This window comes from Malaclemys terrapin, chromosome 22, assembly GCF_027887155.1.
Source record: "Malaclemys terrapin pileata isolate rMalTer1 chromosome 22, rMalTer1.hap1, whole genome shotgun sequence".
Classification (NCBI taxonomy): domain Eukaryota; kingdom Metazoa; phylum Chordata; order Testudines; family Emydidae; genus Malaclemys; species Malaclemys terrapin.
This window is the reverse complement of record NC_071526.1, coordinates 15,011,161-15,034,959: the sequence shown is the minus strand read 5'-3', so window position 1 is coordinate 15,034,959 and position 23,799 is coordinate 15,011,161. Positions and strand designations below refer to the sequence as shown.

Here is a 23,799-nt window from a genome sequence, read left to right as displayed (position 1 = left end):
GTGAAATTGAATGGCCCTGTGTACAGGAGATGAGACTAAATGATTAAATGATCCCGTCTGGCCTTAAACTCTATGAAAAATAATATGGATCAGAGTGGCAGTTTCGCTTTTCCTTTCACGCTCCTTGGCAAAAAAAGGGGGGGGGGGGAAGGAGGAGGAGGGGGAGCTTCTACATTTTTCAAAAAACAAATTGCAATAATTTTTTTAAAATATGACACATTTTTTCACAATTTTTTTTCAATTTTTTACGAGACCTTTGGGAGAGAACTTTAAAAATCAAAAGTACTTTTTAGAGGAAGGATGGTCTTGTGATTAAGGCCCTGGCGTAACACTCAGGACTCCTGGGTTTAATTCCCACCTCTGCCATAGGCTTTCTGTGTGACTTGGACCAAAGTCACTTAAACTGCTCTGTGCCTCTGTTCCCAGTCTGTAAAATGGGCATAATAACATTTCCTTTCCCCTGCCTTTTGTCTGTCTTTAAATTGTAATTTCTTTGGCTAATACACTATGGCCCAGATTTTTAAAGGTACTCCAGCGTTTCTCTGCTCAGCATTGCAACACTTAACTAATTTAGGAGTCTCAATCTCATTTTCAAAAGAAATTTAGGATTTAGGAGCCAAAATCTCTTTGACAGTCAATGGGCTTTAGAGGAAAATGAAAGTTAGGCTCATAAATCACTTAGGCTTTCTAATCCTGAGCACAGCACCACATAAGTACCTTTAAAAATCTGTGTCAGTCTCCTACTATGTGTATATACAGCTCCTCGCATGATGAGTCCTCAAACACAGCCAGGGTCTCTGTGCAGTACTCTAATACAAATATTATCGATACTTTTGACATTTTGTACTGCTTGTTTCCTGTTTACCCTTTCCCCACTTGAACAAGGAAACCAGACTGATCAGTTTCCCTTTAGTTTCTAGTCTGTTACGTTTTGTGTTTCTCATGTGTTTAGGGAGATCTTTGTGCATCCGAGTTTCCAAACATGACAAACAATTTTCTATTCATATTAGACTATTTTTAAATACATTTTTAACCCAGCTGAAATTGCACCTTTAAATAAATTCATTCCTACGGATCTGCCTGTTCTTTGTCTTCTTTTCTGCCTGTTCTTTGTCTTCTTTTCCTCCCAAGGGATGTTCACAATATTATCAGTCATCGAGCAATATGGTAGAATATACCTTGCATTCATTCAGCTCTGCTCAAAACCCCCTCTTTCCTCCCCACCCCTCTTTCTTACTGTTTCCAGTTCCCGCCGATGTGTTTGCAAAGAATTCTCTGTGGAAAGGCTCTTACGAATACATGGGAAAGAAGCAGCCCGCGATGCTCTCTGTCACCAGCTTCGATCCCACTACCAGTAAAGTCAATGCTACTTTGATAGACCACAGTGGCGTGGAACTGCTGGTGTCAGGTAAGGAGACCTAGCACGGCGGCGTCTATGGATCCACACTCACCGCGGCAGGTGCAGTCAGACTCTTGCACTGAAACGGTGGCCTTTGGAGTCCCAAACTGAAGCAGCGTTGTTCTGTCTTGTGAATGATATTGATTGCCTGCTGGATCTTCGACAGAACCGCTGAGCTTTGAAACCTCCGCTCTTTGATAGTGTTAGAGATTGAAACCGAGGAGTTGCTGCACCTGGAGTTGCTTGTATATAAGATACAGACTTTTGTTTGCTCTGATTCCAGCTGAAAGCCAGTGCTGAGCTCATGCCTGGTTCTGCAGTGGCAGATTCACAGTTAGTTCATACAAATGAGGTGAAAAGGCATAAACACCTCCTGCCTCATTAGCCTCCGTTCCGTGCTTCCTATAATGAACTGGTTATAAAGCTTAAACCCTGACAGGCGAGGTTCTTCCCGTCCTCCAGATGGTTTATTATCCTGGGCAGGTCTGTGGGGTGGTGGTTTGTTTTGGTTTTATCGCTTCCCAGTGACACTTTTATATGGCGCAGGAGTTGTTTCTTGCTTTGGGAAGAAGCCGTTATTGTGCCTCCATCTCTGGCTCCGGTAAAAAATTCTCAGAAGCTATTCTATAAATTATCATCTCAGACTATTTGTTCCGCTGGCTGAGCCCCCGCACCTCCATATTGAAATAGGGCACCTGCCAGGTTTGCTAGACCAAGAATGGCTGATTGGTAAAACCCCTGTGTTCTTTTCCAGGCATTTACAAGAGAGAAGACATGCACCTACTTCTCCAGGTTTATCAGATAACAGGACCGGTGGAGATCTTTGTTAACAAGTTCAAGAATGATAAATGGGCTTTAGATGGGCACGTAAGTATATCAGCACATGTGCAAATGTGTACTGTAAGTACACAACCCTCTTGCGTGACAGTGTGTGTTAGTGTAACAGCCCCTTCATGGGTTATCAGCAAAGTCTGACCTTGAGAACCACAGCACAGACCTCTGCCACCTGAGCTGAAAGAGTAACTCACTTAGCTGGTAGCAGTAGTAGGTTGTTATCCTCTGCTGCTAAAGGGGGATGCAATGCTCTCTGCCAGTGCATTAGATTAACATTGCACAAGCAGCCCTTCTGCTATCACTTATGGCCATATGTTCTCCAGATAACGCAAAAGAAGAAGCCAAGAATGTTAATTCCAACTCAGCATTATGTCTCGGTTTAACATCCAAAAGAGGCAATCTTTCCCTGAGGACTTGGCTTCCCACACCAGCTTTTGTCTCTGGTAACTTCACATGTGCCTCCTGGAACTTAGAAGGAGACTTCATCTGATTGACCCCATGACCAGATGCAGCCTTGGCTCTGGCTATCTCTGTTATCTGCAGTATGTGCGGCAGTTATTACAAACAAGATTTCCCCCCTCAGGAAGAAGTTTTTGGGTTCTTTGGGGGTTTTTTTTTTTTAATGCTTTCAGCTTTCTGTGCAATTGAACTAAATTAATGCTATGCATAAACTTGGAAGAGATTGCAAAGACGAAGCAAGTTCTGCTCGTAAACAGGTGGCTAATGTGGAGTCTCTGGTAAAATCCAGCTGGTGCACTTCTCAAGCTGCTGTTGGGAGCCAAGCACTAAACTTCATGTGCTGCAGCAAACGGTGCATTACAAGAGTTTGGATACTTTGTTGGTCTTGTTTTATGCACAGATTTTTCCTCCGTTAGACTCAATCGTTAGTTGTTTAGTGCCGCTCTGTGCCTTCAGCTAGAATCTCCTAACAAACAGGCACTTTGCAGGACTTCCGGACACCCAGTGGGGCATCCGGCGAGACGGATGCCAGTATTCTATGCAATTAGAAAGTAGAGTTGGAAGCAAGACTACTGAGAAAATCAATGGTGGGCTTCCATTCTCTCAATAGTTACCGTGGTAAATTCGCTCATCTTACCAGGGCCGGCTCCAGGCGCCAGCTTCTCAAGCAGGTGCTTGGGGCGGCCACTCCAGAGAGGGGCGGCACGTCCAGGTATTCGGTGGCAATTCGGCGGACGGTCCCTCACTCCACCTGGGAGCAAAGGACCTCCCGACGAATTGCCGCCACAGATCGCGATCGTGGCTTTTTTTTTGTTTGTTTTTTTTGTTTGTTTGTTTTGTTTTGGCTGCTTGGGGCGGCCAAAACCCTGGAGCCGGCCCTGCATCTTACATGTCATGGGATTATGTTTCGAGCTCCCATTGCTACAGACTCCATCTGGCATCTGACAATCACGCTGGGTCCTTTCTGCATCTCCTCTCCTCACCTCTAATAAATGTTCCATAGTCTGAAACTTTAGTTGGCAATTCTTTTGATGCTAGCCAAAGCAGAACAGACTCCGCTCATTCACCCAAACCTGGGTTGGCTCTGCAAGACCAAAAGGAACAAACCCTTGGTTTTGTCAATGAAGTCAGCTGCTGAAAATGCTAAGATTAGAATTCACCCCTGTGCCAGGGGCCAGCATGAGATCTTTACAGCACTTGAAGTTCAAAATAAGGCTTCAATTGAAATTACATCTATGCGCCCCATGTTGCACTGGGGTGAATTTCACCCTCTGAAATAATATACATTGAACAGGAGAGAGTGTCATTTGTATGTGGCCATGCTTCTAATATTAACCGAGCACATCATGAATATTAATATCGGCTACTGAGCTAAGTTGATCTTTGGGTGAGTAAACGTATCCATGCTTCTGCTGCCCACTGGGCTTTGAACAGATTTATGGCCAAACCACCAGGGTCGTGTTACATCTGCAGTAAGAGACGATGAATTTTTGAGACTCCATTGTAAATATGATTTATTTGGGCTCCCACGCTTACAGGTCTCGTCTGAGTCGTCAAGCGGCACTTTTGTATACCAGGGCTTTGTACGCGGCAAAGGGTTTGGGCAGTTTGGCCTTCAGAGACTCGGTAAATTTTGTCTTCTTATTATTTCAATGTTTAAGATGGATTTCGGCACTGGTGAAAGTTTGAAAACATGAAGCGTTTTACCATTCCTGCATTTTGGTTTTCAAATATACCGGGCCTTATCTACACGCGGTGTAAATTGGCTTCATCCGACTGATGCTAGTGGATCTGCACTTATTTTATACCAGCTGAGGATCTGGCCCTTATTCCTCGCTGCTTTGGCTGTTTGATCTGTCCATCTTTTAAACACCCGGGCCTCCTCCCTTACTCTCAACCGCCTCCTCCTGAAGCAAGGACTGACCTCTGCATTGGTGATTTCGTGCAAAGGATGTCTAGCCTTTGCAAAAAGAAAAAAAAAAGGATGTTCTTAACTCAGGTTAGCTTACTCAGGTTAAAATAGCAGTGAAGACATGGAAACTCGGCTTTTAACTCAGGTTAGCAGCTTGAGTTGAAACCCAGGCTCCCCTACAGGCTGTCACTTGTGCTGCTAACCGGAGTTAAAAGTTGAGTTGCCGTGTTTTCACCGCTATTGTAACCTGAGTTACACCCAGGTTAAGAACACACTAGGGTGACCAGACAGCAAATGTGAAAAATCGGGACACTGGGTGGGAGGTAATAGGAGCCTATGTAAGAAAAAGATGCAAAAAACGGGACTGTCCCTATAAAATCGGGACATCTGGTCACCCTAGAACACACCTTTTTTCCAGTGTAGACGTCCCCTTACATCCGCAGCGTAAGGCGGTAGCTTTCTCTATGGCAGGGGGATTGGCAGAGTCAATGTAGGCGAAACACGCCTCTTTAAGGATAGCAGAAAGATAAATATCGGTAATGAAGCCAAAGGAAAAGACAACCCATGTGGTCTAGTTGTTAGAGTAAGAGACTGTGGAGCCAGGACTCCTGTGGGTGAAACCTTGGCTATATTGGAAGCAATAGCAAAACTCCCCACTGCCAGCCAGAAATCATGCTACCTACTGGACTGGCAGCTGGCAGACCTGAGGCATGCCTCTGTCACTGTCCAGTGTCAAGCCACTCCACCTTTCTGTGCCTAAGTTCCCCCTCATCTAAAGGGGGTGAAACTACTTTCCTGCCTCGTGGGGGTGTTCTGAGGACACATTCATGACTATTTCTGACATGTTCGTGTCCTGTAGTGGTGGGGGCCTTTGGAGTACCTGGGTACAGCAGACAGAACTGGAGTCTTTCTGCTAGAGAACTGACTCTTAGGTTTTCCATCAGCTGTTGCTTGCTAGTATTTGAGATACGATTAGCCTGCTGTTACTGCAGCTCTGAGCATGACAACATAAGCAGTCGCCCCACTGCTCCTCTTCCACCCCTGTCTGCAATCACCCAATTGCTAGCGGGCCAGCATTAACATGGGAGTACAGGGAACATGAGCGGTACTGGAGACATGTGCTGCATCTCCCCTCTTATTACACCGCGCTCAGGAGACCCGTGTGCTGTTTCTTTGTTGTTATAGGTCTCAATATTTTCCCAGAGTACAAGTGCTCCATGCAGATGTTAGTTGGCTCCTTTCTGATGTCGTATGTCCAGAGGGCTCTGTCAGTAAAACTTTAAGGAAAGTTTACAAGGGGGTTCTTAACAAGATTGGCATATCACAATAAGAGTATCTTATATTGACATGGAGCACCTTTCCTGCCACAGACACCCAAAGGACTTTACACACTGTACATAGACTCACGCTATGCATTAGCGATGTGCCTATAACAAAAATACTGATATGAACAATTCCACATTTAAAGAAAGCTTGGGTCCAATCTGAACTGTGCAGTTTGGGCACATCTTTAACACAGAGAGAGAGAAATCACTCCTCCCACCACTGAAATGCAGCTACCTCTGGGGTGAAACTTGTCTCTTGCAAATTTTGGGGCATAGTTTCTGTGCGCCAGCCCATAGCAGGTGCTGTTCGAGACTAAAACTCTATGCCAGTGTTTTCAAAATTTCGTTCCTAAAGTTAGTTACCTAAATCCATATTGAGGCACCTGGAAAGGTGACTTGGTTTTCCAAAGGTTTTGAGGATGAAGGGTAAAATTTTCAGAAGTGCCCGACTTAGGAATCTAAGTGCCGTTGACGTTCAGTGGCTCCTGAACCACTTAGGTGCTTGTGAAAATGTTACTCTGAGTACCTGCAGCTCCTGCTGATTGCCATGGGTGTTACAACAGCCCAGTGCCTCTGAAAATCAGGGCAATTTTATTTATGATTGTATAGCTCCTTGACTCCCGTCAGAACCCCATCCTGTTCTGAGCAGGCTATACCCTTCCCCCTAAGGGATCTATATAAGAGAGAGACAAACAGACTTCCTGCCCTTAAGGTCTCAGCCCTAGATGTGCTGGGAAACCCTTCAGAAATAAAAGCCTGCCCTTGAGACATAACCAGTCCAGGGGCATTGTGCAAAGTCCTACGCGAACAAGTCAACCAAAGCAGTTCTTGTCCAACAGTCCCCTGGTGGGGGCCAGGAGACGGTCGAATTACAAAGCAGGACTGTTTCTGGACCAGGTTTCCTTCAAAACTTTTGTTTGAGGGCATCAGGTAGTTCCTTTCTCTCTCTTTGTTTTTTTTAAAAAACAAGCGACAGCGATTTTCATCGCTGTTTTATGTACAGAGCAGCGTTAAGCCAGCGCTTCGAAAACTCCGCAGTTTATTTCCATGGCCAGGTGCCAGCTGTCTCTGAAAGGAAATGTGTTGCGTTCACTTGCTCCCCAGTCAAACCCGGGAGAGTCATTAATAAGCAGTGATGGGCAGATTGGTGTTGAGGGCACAGGCAAAACTGGCTCCTGAGGGGAACTTTGGAGGGGCTCTTAGGAAACACCCCTTCCTCTGAAAACCAGGTGCTTCAAGTTCACCCCCTGAACTTGAGGCTCCCCCAGTCACTAGTTGCTTTAGAAAATCATGGCCTTTACTTTTAGACTTTTTTTCTACTTTATTCATTTAACAAAATACTCCTCTGACAGTAGGTTGGGTGCCAGCCTGAGACTTGGGAGACCTGGGTCAATTCCCTCCTCTGCCACAGACATCATGTGTGACCTTGGGCAAGTCGCTTAAGCCCAAATCCTCAAAGGCATTTAGGTTCCAAACTCCCATTGAAATCGGTGAAAGATAAGAGCCCAAATATCTCTGAGGATCTGGGCCTTAGCCTCTCTGTGCCTCAGTTAATCTTTAAAATGCAGTTCATAGCCCCGCCCTGCCTCACAGGGGTACATGAGGATAAATTCATTAAAGGTTGTGAGGTGCTCGGATGCTGCGGTTGTGGGTGCCAGAGAAGTACTTTAGAGAGTACAGAAAATGGTTTGTGAGACACAACTGATTCTTCTTAATGTTTTCAGGCTGGGATTTTCAAAGCTCTGGTGCTAACGTGAGGCTCCAAAATGAACAGCCTGCTTTTCAAATGGGGGGTTAATTTTTGAAGGCACACCTGGCACTTAGGCACTTTTGAAAATATTATCCTCCATGTCTAAATGATTTAGGAGCCTAAGTCCCATTGGCTTCCAATTGCATTTAGGATATGATTTACAGAAAGCACCTATGTCTCATTTTCAGTAGAGACATAGGTCTGAGCAGTCAATGGGATTGCAATTCCCAAGTGCCTAAGTCACTTTTGAAAATGGGACTTAGCCTAAATCACTGAAGGGCATTAGGAAAATTTACCCCTCACTCCTCTCGCCTGTGTTGGGAGCCTGTGATTGGTACCGTTGAGCATTCCCCCTTAGAACCCTACCTTTAGGCACTGACACTTGAGCATTCTGGTGTTAGTATTTTTACTTGACTTAGTTCTTTGCTGTTTTGTTTTGTTTTTACTATGAAGTCAATGTAGAAACCTCAAACCAGGCAACATTATGCATTGTACTATAGCTGCAGTCCAGCCTGCATATGAATCCAAAACTTTAAATTATCTTTACGCTGAAGCATGGAATGAACCGGTTCTAGCAGAACTTGAGCAAACCCCAGTTCCCAGCAGCTGGGGTTTAAACGTATTTACTTTCGTTGTGTTGCAGACATCAGCCTGATTGAAAACGATCCCGAATCAATAGGACATCATTTTGCATCGAACAGCAGTTCTGTGGCAGCAGCCATTCTTGTGCCTTTCATAGCCCTGATTATTGCAGGGTTTGTGCTTTATCTCTACAAACACAGGTAGGTTTCAGGAGCCGAAGCGATTAAAAAAACCTGTTTCATTGCTGGGCCGCGAGGAGCAATGTATGGAGAAAATGGGATCGAAAAGAGCTAGGTGCTGAGGGGAATATTAATATTTGCAAGCTTAGCTTAAGAGAGCTCCTGATAGTTCTGCTTTCTGATGTGGTTGGTAAGGTGAGGAAATACTGTAGCAGCATATTTGCAAAGGACTGGGTAATTTAACAACTGCTAAGAAGATTTGTAGCAATGGCAGGTTAGATAAGGCAAGCACATCTCATGCTTCAGTTTAAGACTGATCCTGCAGGTGTGGCAAAGAAATTTTTTCTCAGGATTGATGCTTTACAGCGAGCGGTGTGGCTTTGGTTTGAAACTTCATGTATGTTGGTCACTGCAGGAGGTAGGATACAGGACTTGCCCACCCCATGGTCTGGTCCAGGGTGGCCAATGATGCCTTTGGAAATCTGGGCATTGCAATGATAGGAAAGCTAAGGGTGAGATTGTCAAAAGTACCTAAGGGGTTTAGAAGCACAAGTCTCAGAGAACGCTGGTGGAATTTGTGCTGCTAACCGTCTTGGGTGCTTTTGAATGTCTCCCCCTCAGTCCATGTGCTAGTGACCTGAGCATCATTGCTAGCTGGCTTACACAAATGACAGATATTTACATCTTGGTAATGCCAGTGCTGCTCACCACTCGGAGAGGAGTCCTATTCACGCAGCTTACTCCTTGGAACCGAGACACAACAATGGAAAATTGTGGGCACTGAATGCTTGAGAACCTGGCCCTGAGCTCGTCTCAAAATTTGGCCCCAAAGGCCTGGTTAAGAATAGTTGAATTACCCACAACTCCAGCTGAGGACAGTGGAAGTCCCAGTTGCTTGGCACCTTTTAGGATGACCTTGCAGGCTCTGCAGGCTGCAAACAGATTTCACCTTCCGTTGTTTTTTTGTCTCGGATCCGGTATCGTTTCCTCACGACCCTTTGTCTTGAAAGGAACAAGATGGGGGAGCTTCATCTTGTTTTGCCTTACAGCAGGCAATTGGGTGTCTCTGAAAAACCTCAAGTCCCGATCAGATAGCAAGACTTCTTTTCCAGACCTGTCCTGCTAGCGATTCTGGGCCAGATCCTAAATATCTGGCCCTCATTCCTGCTTAATGCCATCAGGGCACTACCAGTGAGGTAATATTGATACAACTAAGAAAGCGCCCAGAGATATCCTGTAGATATCCATTTGGGCACATCTGTCCCTGCTCGAGTGTAGTGAATTCATTAGAACTTTCTGTGAGACAAGATGGGTGAGGTAATATCTTTTACCGGACCAATTTTATTGGAAGGGAGAAGCTTTTGAAATTCACAGAGCTCTTTTTTTCAGGTCGGGGGTAGGTAACCAGGATGTCCAAGCTAAATACAAGGTGGGACAGATTGTTAAGCCTAAGAAGTTCACATATACTGTAGGAGACAACTTAAAATGAAGTAGGCAATAAACCCCTCTGCAGTCATAGGATAATGGAGGGTTAGCTGGCAGTGGGGTGTGTTACAAATCGTTATAACGAGCCATAAAACCAGGGTCTCTGTTAAGTCCGTGGTTTTTAGCATCCAGCAGACACTATTTAATTTAAGTTCCCAGGCTCATCTCTTAGACCTTTCAGTGTTGTTTTGGCTCAGCATCCGAGCTGGGAGAAATGGTCACAAGCCAGATACCGTGAGGAATTAGCCGTTATCTCTTTGGATTCTGTTTCCGGCACCCTGCAGGAGAAGACCAAAAGTACCGTTCAACGGTTATGCCGGCCATGAAAACACCAACGTCCGAGCGACGTTTGAAAACCCAATGTATGACCGAAACCTACAACCCACGGACATCATGGCCAACGAGGCAGATTTCACTGTCAGCACCGTGTGCACGGCGGTATAGCACTCATCCTCTCGCGCGGTGAGTGTGAGAAAAGAAAACTTGATACTTGGCTGTTGAAGGCACCCGCAGATCTATCTATCTCGTTGGCCCAAGTGCCGCGCTGTTAGTTGGACGGAAATGGATGTTGATCCATACAGATCCCTGTATGCCTGTGAAAACCTAATGTTTAATTGGCATCTTTTGAAATTCTAAGTCCAACCCGCCGAGAGGCACATGCTCACCCCTGCCCTTCTCCCCCCTCCCCCAGTGAGGAGAACAGACACCTGGTGGGGGGAGGGGGGAAGTGAGTCCAAATTTCAAACTGGAATCATTCCCTTAATAAAAATACAAAATTGCAGGCAGGGAATCTTGCCTAGTGGTTTCAGCAGGAGCCTGAGATTGAGTCCCTTGTGAATTCGGGGAGCGTGAATAACCTTGTGGTGAAAGCGCTGGATTGGAACTCAAGATCAGGACTGGAATCCTGGCTCTGTCACAGACCTCCTGTGTGACCTTGGGCAACTCACTGAGCCTTTCCCTGCCTCCGTCCCCTCTGTACAATAGGGATAACAGCCCTGCTCTACCTCACAGGGGCATTGGGAGGATAAATACATTGCAAGATTGTAAGGTGCTTAGATGCCGTGGTAATTGGGCTCAAATAAGCACCTAACAGTTAGAAAGTTATTACAGTCAGATCTGTGACTCATCTCAGCTTTTGTTAAGGGGAGTAGAGACAGGTTCAGTCAGTCAGCACCAGTGCTTGAACCCAAATGTTTGGGAATCCATCAATGGCAGGCAGATACACCAGGCTATTATACAGGGGAAGAGATTTGAGATCGTCCCCAACACCTTAGATCCACACATCCAAACACTTTGGATATGATCACTGCAGTTTGGTTCCATCTTTAAGCAGAGACTATGATGCTGTTACTGAGACTGCGTTGTGCACAGTGTGAGGAGAGGAGCAAGGTGGCACAGTGGTTTGGTCAGTAGCCTGAGACTTGGAAAAACTGGCTTCAAGTTCCTGCTCTGCCACTGACTTCTTTTGTGACCGTAGTCAAGTCACTTAGCTTGTCTGTGCCTCAGTTCTCCATCTGTACAGTGGGAATCATAGCCTTGCCCTACGTCATAGAGGCGTGGGGGTGGGAGGGTAAATACATTAAAGTGTGAGGTGCTCAGATATTATGGTAATGGGTGCAAGGTAAGGTATATCTTAGCCCAGGTATACACTAGAAAATATCGCCAAAAAGTGTGTTTGCTGGTACATCGTAGACAGGTTTGGCGATCAACATAAGCTACACCAGCAAAAGTACTTCTTTTTGCCAGTATAAGCAGCATCCCCACTCCTAGTCAGTATTGCTACATCAGCAAAAGTTTCTAGTGCAGCCCTGGCCTCAGAAAGATAGTGAAACTGCCTCTGGTTCTCTGTTTTTTGCATGTCTAATAATAACTTGCTCCTCTCTCTCTCCTTTCCTCCCCAACTGCCCCGGAATTCTCCACAGGCAGGTGTCCTGTTGATGATTGTGTTTCACCTCACTAGTCCTCGGTCATTCTCTTCCCTACCCCAGTCATGCTGAGGCTGTGGAGAACCTGCTGCTCCTTCGTTGGACTTTGAGTTACTCCAGAGAGAGTCTGCTAGGCTGCCATCCATCCTCCTCATCTTCACCCACCCACCACGTCTTGCAGTGGATAATCAAGCCAACCAAAGTGTCTCCTCCAGCACAGCTCGGGAGAACCTCTCCTTTTCCCCTCCATTGAGCCACTTCCAGTTCCTCCTGGCCAACTTCAAGATCCCAGTGTTGCTGCTCAGAAATCAGACAGCGCCCAGCTGCTGAGCCTTAGAAGGCAGGTGATCGCCTTCTGAATTGCCTTGCCAACCTGCTGTTCATTATCTCAAGAGAAGCAGTTAATGCCGGATGAGTACTTTTCTAGCAGAGGAAACAGTTGTTGGGGGCTTCTGTGAAACCAACACCCCATTGCTTTTGGGAAAAAGCTTTCTTGGCAAAGGGATGGACTTCAGGTTGCACGGCACAAAATGCCTACGGGTGTAACTGAGACGTCCGACTTCTGGAAGGGAGAGATGTTGGTTTATTTGTTGTTGTTTTTTGTTTTGGTTTTTGGCAAGGGCTTTTAGGCTTGGTCTACACTAAACCCCCAAATCGAACTAAGGTACGCAACTTCAGCTACGTGAATAACGTAGCTGAAGTCGACGTACCTTAGTTCGAACTTACCGTGGTCCAGACGTGGCAGGCAGGCTCCCCCGTCGACTCCGCGTACTCCTCGCGGCGAGCAGGATTACCGGAGTCGACGGGGAGCACTTCTGAGTTCGATTTATCGCATCCAGACTAGACGCGATAAATCGAACCCAGAAGTTCGATTGCCTGTGGCCGAACCAGCGCGGTAAGTATAGACAAGCCCTTAGTGATGCAAAAGTTCTGATTTTTTTTGGTTAGAGAGGAGGAAAATCTTTTTTTTCCCTTCTTATTGATTTTTTCCCTTGGTTTTCTTCTGTTTCTGCTGTTAATTTCAACATCCTTTCTCTAAATCTCAGAGGTCAATGGGGCAAATAGGAATTGAGTCTCTCAACCAATGGTTCTCTGTCCCTCCTGTCCCAGCGTTAATGATTGCTAATCTTCTGTAACTCTTTACACAAACATCCACACACACAAAAATGTAGGGAGAGAGAAAAAAAGAAAACTTCTTTTTCAAAATAGATCCTACAAATACAGATCATTTTTTTCCCCTACTGAGTTCAGAAACCTTTGCCCTTTCCATATTGATCCTCCACACGGCAACACAGTAAGGGCTTTAATTTCAATGCAGCGCCGTGGACTATATTTCTCAGAGGCCAAAAGGTTGTTTTGACCGCAATGAAAGCAGATAAGAAGACTCGATGTTATTATTTTTCCCTTCAAAGAATGACGCTTTGGTGATGAGACTGATCTTTTGATTCAGGATTTAATTCTGTTTGGTTTGAGTAGTTCTTTCTTAGTCAGGGCTGAAGTCAGAGAAAGCAACCGCGCCGTTTTATCACATCCTGAGCCGACCGCTTTTCCCAAATGCAGCAGACTTAGACCAGTATGTGTCAAATGAACTTAGAAGAAGCAGCTTTTTGTTACTGAAGAGGAAACAAGACTTAAAAAAAAAAAAAAACCCAAGGTGTTATTTACATTTAAGTTTGGTTTTAAACAGTATCTTTCCCCTGTCTAATATTGTCTAGGTTCCTGTCTGATTAAAACCACACTGTAGTTCTTTTCTTTGCTTTCCCCTTTACTGGAGATATAGATATATTCATTTTTACTTCTATCTGTTATTTAGACAGCTGTCTTACAATAAGCAGTGATCTACAGCCTGTTTGCTGAACAACCAGCCTGCCAAAAAAAGGCCAGTTGCGCTCCCAGAACCACGCTGCTCAGATTGATTGGGAAGAGACGCATGCAGGCGTGTGTGTTTGTGTATGTGTGCGTATTCAAAGCAGGTGTACATTTGTAACAGTGTGAGTGATTAACTACTGGAACAGCTTAGCCAGGGTTGTGGTAGATTCTCCATCACTGGCCATTTTTAAATCAAGATGGGCAGTTTTTTCTAACGGATCTGCCCTAGGAGTTACTGTGGGGCACGTCTCCGACCTGTGTTATACAGGAGGTCAGACTAGATAATCACAGTGGTCCCTTCTGGCCTTGGAATCTATGAAAACCCAAGGCGCCGATCCTGCAATGAACACCAGTGGTGCCAGTGAGATGCCAGGGGCTGCTCACGTATTGCTCCTCGACAGTTTGGGTAGTGGGCCCGTGCTGACAAAGGGCAGCTCCCCGAGCAGGACACTAGCAACAGGTCGTACCCAATGCACTGATGAGGCTGAGACGGCATCCTGGTGCTACTGGGGGAGGGGGAGTTCCCTTTTTAGTGGGGGGTTAAAGTGGTGATGAGCAGCTCCCTCTAAAGCAAAGATTTTTGTGGGTTCTGGGTCCCATTCCGTCCCCGTCCCCACTTGTGTGGATTGATAGAGGGTCTGGATCCAATTGCAAATTGAGATAGATGGCTGTATAAGAAAAGAACTCCATACCGCGTGACTGAAGTGTGCAGCAGCATTCAGTTTCATAGCCACAGGGCCAGCTTCTTGCCTTTGCACATGTGTCAATGTGGAGTAACTCCTGTGAGCTCAAAGGTGTAACCAAGCTAAGGATCCGCCCAGTGATTTTTATTTTGCCTGCAAATAGGTGACCAGCTTCAGATTTGAAGATTTGAGACCTCTCTTTGGTCTCCCTCCATTATCCCAGCCATTAGTTCAACCAAATAAGCTCCCCAGTTGATTGCACAGAGCCTTATTCCTATCCTTTTTAGTGACCCCATGGTATAGTGTGAGGACCCAGCTCCCCTAGAAGGAGAACTGTGCAATTAGCAAGAGCGCATCCTCTTGCAATCATTCATGCTCTGCTGATAATTATTGTATCAAATTGGCAGCCCTCTCGACCTTCACACTTACTGTTCTGCTTCAGAACTTCAGACCAAGAGTGGGGACAGAAATGACGTCGTCCTGCTTCCGACATACAGACCCCCTGCCACTTGACCTTAATTAGAATCTTCGCCAGCTGTGAGCAGGACAGGGTCTATGACACATATTTGAGCAGTTCTGATTCTTTTCAGTAGAGGGCAGTGGCGTACACACACTCTCTCTCTCTCTCTCAGTTAACTAAAGAATTAAGGGCCCCACATTCCCCACATTCTACTTCTCAGCCTTTCTGATTTGTTCAGATAATGCAACAGTACAGAATATACATAGAAGTTTAGAATCCACCAGATGTCTTTTAATAGCATGGCAGGATGAACTGTGGCTCTATTTAAACACAGCACTAGCTGCTTTCAACCAATTATGTACCAGTTTTCATGGCTGTTCATGCAACAGTTCAAAGGTGGTACTGCCCCATTTTTTTTGCAAGCTGGCCGGGTCATGAAATGTGACATATTTTTCATTCTTGTGCCCATCGGACTTGCATTATGTTTAAAAAAAAAAAAAAAGAAAGAAAGAAAAAGAAAAAAAATCCCTCTTTTGTACAGAGATATATTTTTATGAAACAAAAGTTTGTACAGTTAAAAAAAGACACAATGTAAATGGGTTTTTTTTTTTCATTATTGTAGTAAACAGTAGTGGAAGATTGGCTTTTTTGTAAATGTAATAAAATGTATAAATATGGTTTACATTAAAAAATTGTAAATATGTAATCTATACGTACACTTGGCTTGTCTGCAGTATATTCAAGTTAATTTATCTGTCTCTGTATATGAGGCTTTTCATTGTGTCCAGGCATACTTTACTGAATTTGAAAGCTATTTTAAATTTTTGAATTAAAATAAAATATAAATTTTTGCATTGCTTTTCTTACATTTCCTGGCATTTTTTCATATGCTTCCAAGGATCTCCTCATTCTACTCTGCAAGGAGGCTCTAAACACCAGCGACATAAACTGGGGAAGGCCTCTACATATCTCCTGAGAACAGAGGCTATGGACACCAACCACGTAAGCTGGGGAAGGCCTCTCTGTATCTCCTGAGAACAGGAGGTTTCAGACAGCCTGCGGATAAACCTAGATATGGGTGGGCTGAGGACACACAGGATTCTCGTTGCTGTACTGAATCTTTTCTCTTTCCTTCATGCAGTTCTAATCTAGAATGGCGGGGTTGGGGCTGCAAGTCAGAACTGAACGGGATTGGCAAAGCTGAGGAGGGGAAACCCAAGACTGGCCTAGCAGGGAATGCGGCAGAGTAGGAGTTAGATGCAAAGGCAGAGCTGAGTGCGGGGTGTGCCCAGGACTGGAATAGCAGTGCGGTTCAAAAGATGCATTGGCAGAGCTGCGGGAGAAGCCAAGGGCTGGCTTAGAAGGGCACTGTCGATCTGGCTGAGGGACAGTACAGGAAAAAGGAGGACGCTTACGCCAGCCACCTTTCTTGCTCTGTGCCCGGCTCTTCAGAAGGCCTTTACTCCTTTGCCTTCCTGTGCACCAAGACCCATAAAGCAGAACAATAGGAGCAAAAGGCGGGAAAGGGAATCAGACAAGACCCTTTCCCCTCCCACTTCACATACTCGTCTCTCCTACCACAGCCGGCAGCCATCAGGAATCCTTGGAAGACATCCCCAATCTGGATTCAGTCCACGCTTCCTGGCTTGCAGCAGATTCATGCTCAAGGAGCTAAATAGAGCTGACACCTGTCCTCTATTCCCCCAGGGTGACTTCCTCTCTCTCCAATTGCTCTGCTAACAGGGTGGGATGATATTCCACCTGTAATCCTCACCTTTTTTGGTTTTCATTAGCGATCTGTTGCTATTTCATCCATGGGGGAGGGGGGACAGATGGGGGATTTGGTGAGATTATAGAAAGAAAGAGGGCCAGATCCTTAGCTTCGGTGCAGCTATGCTCGTTTACAGCAGCTAATAGCGCTACTGAATTACCCCAGTTGTGGAGCGGGACTAGAAATTCGGAGGAGCTGCATGAGCTGCTGGATGAAAAGCGATGGATTTAACTCTGACACCTCCTTGATTCATCCGCCTTGCTCCCAATCAGAAGAGCAGGGACCTGTGTTCCCCCTCGCCCTTCAGTGTGGTCAGTAAAACGAAAGAGAAGAAAGTGGGGCTGGGGAGGCCAGAGAGCGAGAGGTTGTGACATGAAATCAGCTCCTTGGCTCACTTACTCCTCAGGCCGCGAGAGACAGGGAGCTGCCTTCTCATCTGCTCAGCAATTATTGGCTACCTTCGAATGCCCCATTGGCGCTGAAAGACATTTTCCATTGGAGTCCGGGCCATAGCATAGGGCTAGGTCGGCCTGCGTGGCAATTGGTTTATGCTCTTAAGTGATGCGAAGACAAAGCAAAGATCCTGCCGGCAGCTGGTGCGCAGTCAAAATCCCATAGGACATGTTGTAGAGCAGAGGTTTTAGCCCCCTGTGTCCTGGCCAAATTATTAGAAAAACCACATTCTTCCTCCCCCATGTCCACCAGCAGTTTCAGCCGGATGTGCCGCTCTTCAGTTGGGGCCCTAGCCCATTGCATGGCATGGCTGTGCCGGGCCTCACCGCAGCGGTGGCTGCGGTTTTACTGTCTCATGAAATGATCCTTTAATATCCCTCGCCTACCTCACAAGGTGTTTGTGAGACAGAATAGGCCACAGCAAACTCCGATTGTTGGCAAACCAGTGCCATAGGAGTGCACAGTGTTACAGCTGTTGGTTTAGTCCTGATTTGGATACAGGGGCTGAACAACTGAACCATGGTTTTATGGGCATTACTAGCGCTCCAGATGTTAAAGGGAGCCATGCTGGTTGGACCCGGAAGCATTCGTCAGACTTGGTCCCTAAAGCACAGAGTATGTAGTTAAACTACACAGAACTAAAATGTTGGCCACGCTGCCGTGTGCCACAAGTTTGTGCCTATCGGAAGAAGGGTGGGGTCTCAGCTACTACACAGCAGACTCAGCCATGCCATGAGTATTTGGCTGGATTTTTAGAAGAGTTGGTTGAACCATTTTGACTTTTCAACCCAATTTTTCATCGACAATTTGGCAGAAAAGAGCACCCAAAATATCAACAAAATCTTTCGTCGAATTTTTTTTTTCAGTTTAGCTGGTTTGAAATATTTTAATCTTTTGCAAAATTAGAGGGGGAGGGGGGAGTCCAAAATATTTACAAACTATTTTACTGTTTCTTTGTCTAGGGATAGTGCTGAACACACGGTGTGAATTGGCGCTGGGGGGCTCATCTCTTCAGAAAATCAGACTCATGAAGACTAAAATGCTCGTGTGTGTGTGATTTTCAGAGCTGGATGGGAATAGAAATGGGGAATTACGTGCCTAACTGGGTGCACATGGGAAAGTTATAAGTCCATAGATATTTTTTTTTCATAAATTGAGCATATTTTTGACCACGGTTTCCAAAAAGCGCCCCGATCGTGGTTTTTCCAGTCGAATTCTGACTTTAAACCACATTCAACGCCGTCTCAGCTGGCACCCAGGGAAATTTCCTAGGGTTGACAAGGCTCAAGCGTGGTATATGTGACACCCGTGTGTTATTAGCAGTGCTTAAAAAAACACCACTCTTAGTTCGTAGGCAGGCAGTTCTGCCCATTATCATGGCCCAAATGGAGAATAACTTGTTTTGATGTAGTGCTTTTCATTTGGAAGGGATCCCGAAGCATCTGCAAACCACATATTCATGGATCACGTCTGCCAACCATTGGAATGCAGCCCCCTCTGGGAAGAAGCGCGGCAGCTGTTCAACAACACGCTGCAATGTTCCTCAGCAGTTTACGTCAGGAAGAATAATGCACAGAGGGCAAATGGGGGTAGGCAGAGAAGGTATTTCCTCTTCTCCCCCCCGCCCACATCTTTCCTCCGCACCCTAAGGCAGAACGCTAAATAAACCATTTCCCGGTATGAAATCAAGACCATCAAGTGAGACATCTGTGACAGTGCACAACTTTAATCCCTGCGCCCCCTGGAGAAAGGCTCAGCAGAAAAACAAATTAGTAATGTAATTGCTGTAGTGAGCAGCCTGGAAGAAAAAGCCCCATGTCCCTGCCAACATGGTTCAGTCCACCCGGCCCCAGAATTGCTTTAAAAAGCTGTTTGCTGAGGTATTACATTCCTAACCATGGGCCCCCAAAATGAGCTCCTGACAATGGCTGGGCTGGGTCCTGGGCTGGAAACCGCCCCAGCCGGATTAACAACTTGTTCTCCCAACTCTTCTCTTCTCTTCTTCCTCTTCTTCACACAGTGGGCAAAGACATTTTTTTCTTTTCCGCCAGTAATTTAATGGCCCACAGGTGGGTTTTAATCTCGTGACTGTAGCAAACAGCCCTGCAGCAGCAGCATCCCCTGAGCACTTGTGGCATTTCAACTGGGTGAGTAAATGCAAACACCAAGTCCATCAGGAAGGGAACAAAAATCTTGCGCCTATGTTCCAGGTGCTGCCATGCCAGGTAATATCTGTGCTGATGTTGGGCAGGGAGAGGGCTCCTTAGGAGGTTTGGGGATGTATGTGGAGGGGCCAGGGGGCATTAAAGGGGCCTGTGTCATGGTCAGGCGGGAGGTGTTTGGGGAGCAAGCCCGACCCACACTCACCCCAACACCTCCTGTTGCACAGGGCTGGGCCCAGCTCCACACTCCGGGCTTTGCCACCTGGCACATGGGCTAATAGCGTCACGCAGGTTTGGCCCTGGCTGCCCTCTCCTCCTCACCAGGCCTGTGACCCACCTTGAACTTGCCTGCAACCCACTGGTGGGTCGGGACCGGCCGTTCGGGAAATACTGACCTACAGAGCGAGAGCCTTGCTGCAGAATCCTTACAGCAGCTGACCGTATCCCCGTTTCCGACTGTGATCAGCAGTGCCTGATATATGAATGGGAGCAGAAAAGGGGGAGAACGGTGAGGTGGGGAAATCCAGACACGAAAGGCGTCTCTGTGGGCAAACGGCCCCTTGAATTTGGGCTGGAAATTGGGCAGTCTGGAATTATTTTTTTAAAGCTCTCTCTCAAATGAAAGCCCTCCAGTTCTCTGCACGTGACTGGGGACAACGCAGAAAACTGCCAGCTGCAGCCTTTCAGAGGCACTCTCCTCTCTGGCTGGAGTCAGATGTGCACGGAAAGGCTCCCGAGATGGCCCAAGCTTTGCATGACTCAGCCAGGCTGGGAGTGGAAGGAACTTTAAAAGCCCAGCTGCCGAAGCCCCTGAGAGTCCCAGTTAAAGGCTCCGCTGCTGTCCATACAGAATATACCATAGCAAGTCCAGGCCCCAGAGATGGGACTCGGTGTCTCTCTTCTAATGTCTGCGGCTGGATGGCAGGTGCAGCAGGCTGCGCTACTCCCAGTGCACTGAGGTGGGAAAGGCTGTACGTCTGCAGCCAGCCGGTAAGAAAAAAAAGCCAATCAGTTTCTAGGCCCTGTAGTCAAACCAGCCTCCAAGAATCCCACGGCTCAGCAGGGTAAGGTCCTGGGTAGCACTCGATGGGCTGATCTTCATGGAGAAATGGGTGCAGGCGGTAGTGTGGGTGAATCCATAGGGGGTACTCCTCTCTCTGAGTCAGTACTGACCTCAGCGCAGTGCTTGGGGCGCTGTGATTCAGGGAGCAATGTAGCTGACTCACTTGGTGTGCGCTTCCTTATAAGTATTGACCCCAATGTGCTTGTGGGGGGGAGGGGACGGTGCTGCTGAGGTTTCTTTCAGGTAAGATGTAAAACCAAGAACTAACCATTAGTGGACGTTAAATATCCTGTGCAGTTCTGTCAAGATCTGTGGTGCTAGCACCAGTGTCAGGGACAAAAAGTCCAATCTGGGCGGTGCCATTCCTCCTTCATTGATTGCTGCCCGCAGTTTCAAGTGGCCTTCATCACTTCCTGTCCCAAACTGAGGACCGGCCTTCTTAGAACGGCTGACATCCCCCAGAAGTGGCTGCACTCAAGGGGTGAGTAGGCGAAATTATCTGTCTATCTCTGCGCAAAGCACAGCGGGATCCCATTGAATGGGATGATTTAGTTGGGGATTGGTGCTGCTTTGAGCAGGGGTTGGACTAGATACCTCCTGAGGTCCCTTCGAACCCTGAGATTCTATGATTCTATGAATGAAAGGCCCCGGAGAAAGGGAAGCTACTTTCCTTTTGGTTTGGATTGTGTCATGGCTGCAATGTTTTTTTGTGTGCGTTTGGGGAATCCAGACTCTGGGACAAGGAAATTTCTCTCGCTTGAGTTCCGTCTGGTGACGCAAACGGATGGAACAGAGATGCCATCGGGCAGGGTTGAGAGATCCATGGGAGAGAGGGGCCCGAGGCTGGAAAATCAGGGGAGCAGTCGATTGAAAACCTCTGCACAGCTGGAGGGAGCTGCAGAGCAGGACTGGGGGGCACCAGCAGAGCTGGTGGGGGGTTGTAGGGCTGGAATAGCGGGAGGGCCGTAGGTAAGGATTCCACAGCAGCGAGCCTGCCCATTTCTTGGGGAAGGGACCATACCTCGCTGGCTATTTTCCATGGCTAGCACTTTTCAGGTCTAAATAATCAGCAGGGTAATTTTGGAGGGGACCTTACACATCCCCGGCCTGTACAGAGCCTGCCTCTGACCTGGGCTTTTACAAGCACGGAGCCTTTTAACATTCCCATTTTGATCGCAGGCCCAGGACGCCCTCCTCCCAACCTGGGCTAGGAAGATGAAACAAAGCAGTTACAAAGAAAACCTATAAACCCGGTGCTGCCTTCGGTTCAGCCACAGTAATTCAGTTCCACCCGCTAACCGGTCTGGGTCATTTGCTCCTGGCAAGTCTGCAGTATCTATAATAAGGGAATCATTTGACTCCCAGAGGGAAAATCAGACACGGAAAGTCACCTGCACTCCTGGGAAACTGCACACTCCTTTCAGCAGGATCGTCTCCAAGTGAGCTTATGTCCCTCCTTCTACAACCTGCATCTCTGCAGTTTGGATCACCCCGCAGGGAAAGGCAGCCAGGCACGACACATGGCTGGGAGCCAGGACACGGAGGCTGGGACGCGGGCTCCATTCACACCCACTCTAAGGCCCTTTACACTGCCAGGGCTGCATAAAGGCGACTCATGTCCTGAAGACCTGGATGCAGTTCCTGGCTTTGACAAAGGCTTCTTGCGTGACTTTAGGCAAGTCACTTAGACCTTGTCTATTATTATTATTTGTAATAGTGTCTAGGCGCCCCGATCATGGACCAGAGCTCCACTGGGCAACAGACACAAAAATCTTACACCTACGTATAAGACAAAAGACATGAGACAACCAGTGGGTACAGACAGATGGGGGAGCACAAGGAAACAAGGGTGCATCTCTCTACATTTGAGCTGGCCGGTCAAATTCCCACCTTGAGCAGACAGCCCCCTAAAAACAGAAGTGGAGTGGTGGGAGGGGCTAGCTACCCTAGTATGTGCATAGGGTCTTGACAGGATTGGACTCTGGGCCTCGTGCCACCGTGGCCAGGGCCGGCTCCAGGCACTAGCTTAACAAGCAGGTGCTTGGGGCGGCCAAGGGAGAGGGGCGGCACCTGCAGCAATTCGGGGGCAGCAGGTCCCTCACTCCCTCTAGGAGCCGATCGCGGCTTTTTTTTTTTTTTCAGTTGCTGCCGCCGGTCACGACCACAGCTGCTTTTTTTTTGCTTGGGGCGGCAGAAATGCTGGAGCCGGCCCTGACCGTTATTTTTAGCTCGCTAGCTCTGATCAAAGCTAGTGTGGGGGTGTCTTCCGGCGCTGCAGATTACACCTCCCGGCTCGAATGCAGACATCCAGAACAAGCCAATGCTGGGCAGGCGGCATTGCAAATTTAAACTTAAATAAACCTGTTTTTTAAGTAAGTGTCCACGCAGCCTTAGGCACCAGTTTAACTAAATTAGTTTAATGTCACACCTTAAATTAAGCCTGTACAACTTTGCTGTGTAGACAAACAAATCTCGCCCCATAATCTCTCCCCGGTGCAAGTCAAACCCTTTAGGGCAGCTCCTGTCAGGCATCCCGAATCACTAGCGGCTTCTTACTATTCTGTTTATGCAGCTGTCGAAAGGTGCAGCAAAGAGATTGCCCTTTCCCTGTGGGAAAGCAAGTTTGTGGAGCTGTAAATCCCAGTGGCAGGTTTGCATTAAGCCCATCGCTGTAAATTCCTTCCTTCCCTGCCCAGTTCATGGAGAGACGACTTGTCTACGGAGGGTTCTCTTCTGGGGTTGGTTCTGGGAGTCGGCAATAAGGGGCCAACCAGGCTGAGAGATTTGCCTTCTTACCTTTACCTCTCGCTCCAAACGGAAAGCAAAGACCAGTGGGTTCCTTCATGCGTCTGCTCACTGTCTCTCTGTCACCTGCACACCACACTGAGCCTGGTACCAGGCCTGCTGCCTCTTTCTTGGTGGGATTTCTTAACGCTGTCACTTCCTGGCAGCTTTTGGAGAAGGGCCGTGTTGAGCCAAGAATAAGCCAAAGGAAAGTCCTGGCACACCTCAGTCCTTGTCACGAGCAGCACTTGGGTGCCAGTCAGCAGCCCGTCCCGGAGGTCATGACAACCCATCTCGCCTGTGTGTTTGTGACCCGCATTCTGCTCAGGGAACAGATGCCTGAGGGAAGCAGGCAGGGAGGGGAAGTATGTGGGGGATGTCTGGTCTACTCAGGCCCATCTGCACCTAGGGGTCTGAGGTGAGGGGCGGGGAGCTAGGCATACCTGGATGTGGGGTGTTCGGATGGTAGCTGGTCCAGCGGTTACAGCCTTTGCTCGCACTTCCTCATGTAGGCCCAACAAATTGCAGCCTCAGGTGTTCTCTCTATAGCCTGCAGTCTAGGGAGCCCCACAGGAAAGAATATGTGGGGGAGAACTTTTTCCCAGTGGGAATTATGTTCTTGCGGGTGAGGGGCTGGCTGCAGCCCAGGATAGTGGAGGTAAATACAGAGTCCCTGGAGGATAGGGTGACCAAATGTCCCGATT

General features: G+C 47.3%; 1 protein-coding gene across 1 annotated transcript in view; it reads left to right on the top strand.

Moving 5' to 3' along the window:
- Positions 1–15,721, top strand: part of CSMD2 (CUB and Sushi multiple domains 2) — a 579,057-nt gene extending 563,336 nt beyond the window's left edge. Inside the window, exons 66-71 of the mRNA XM_054012126.1 lie at positions 1,247–1,408; positions 2,154–2,266; positions 4,231–4,318; positions 8,323–8,461; positions 10,210–10,387; positions 11,848–15,721. Coding sequence (XP_053868101.1) covers positions 1,247–1,408; positions 2,154–2,266; positions 4,231–4,318; positions 8,323–8,461; positions 10,210–10,369 — 662 coding nt within the window. The 3' untranslated portion in view covers positions 10,370–10,387; positions 11,848–15,721. The remainder of the gene's footprint in view (positions 1–1,246; positions 1,409–2,153; positions 2,267–4,230; positions 4,319–8,322; positions 8,462–10,209; positions 10,388–11,847) is intronic.
- The last annotated feature ends 8,078 nt before the right edge of the window (positions 15,722–23,799 follow it).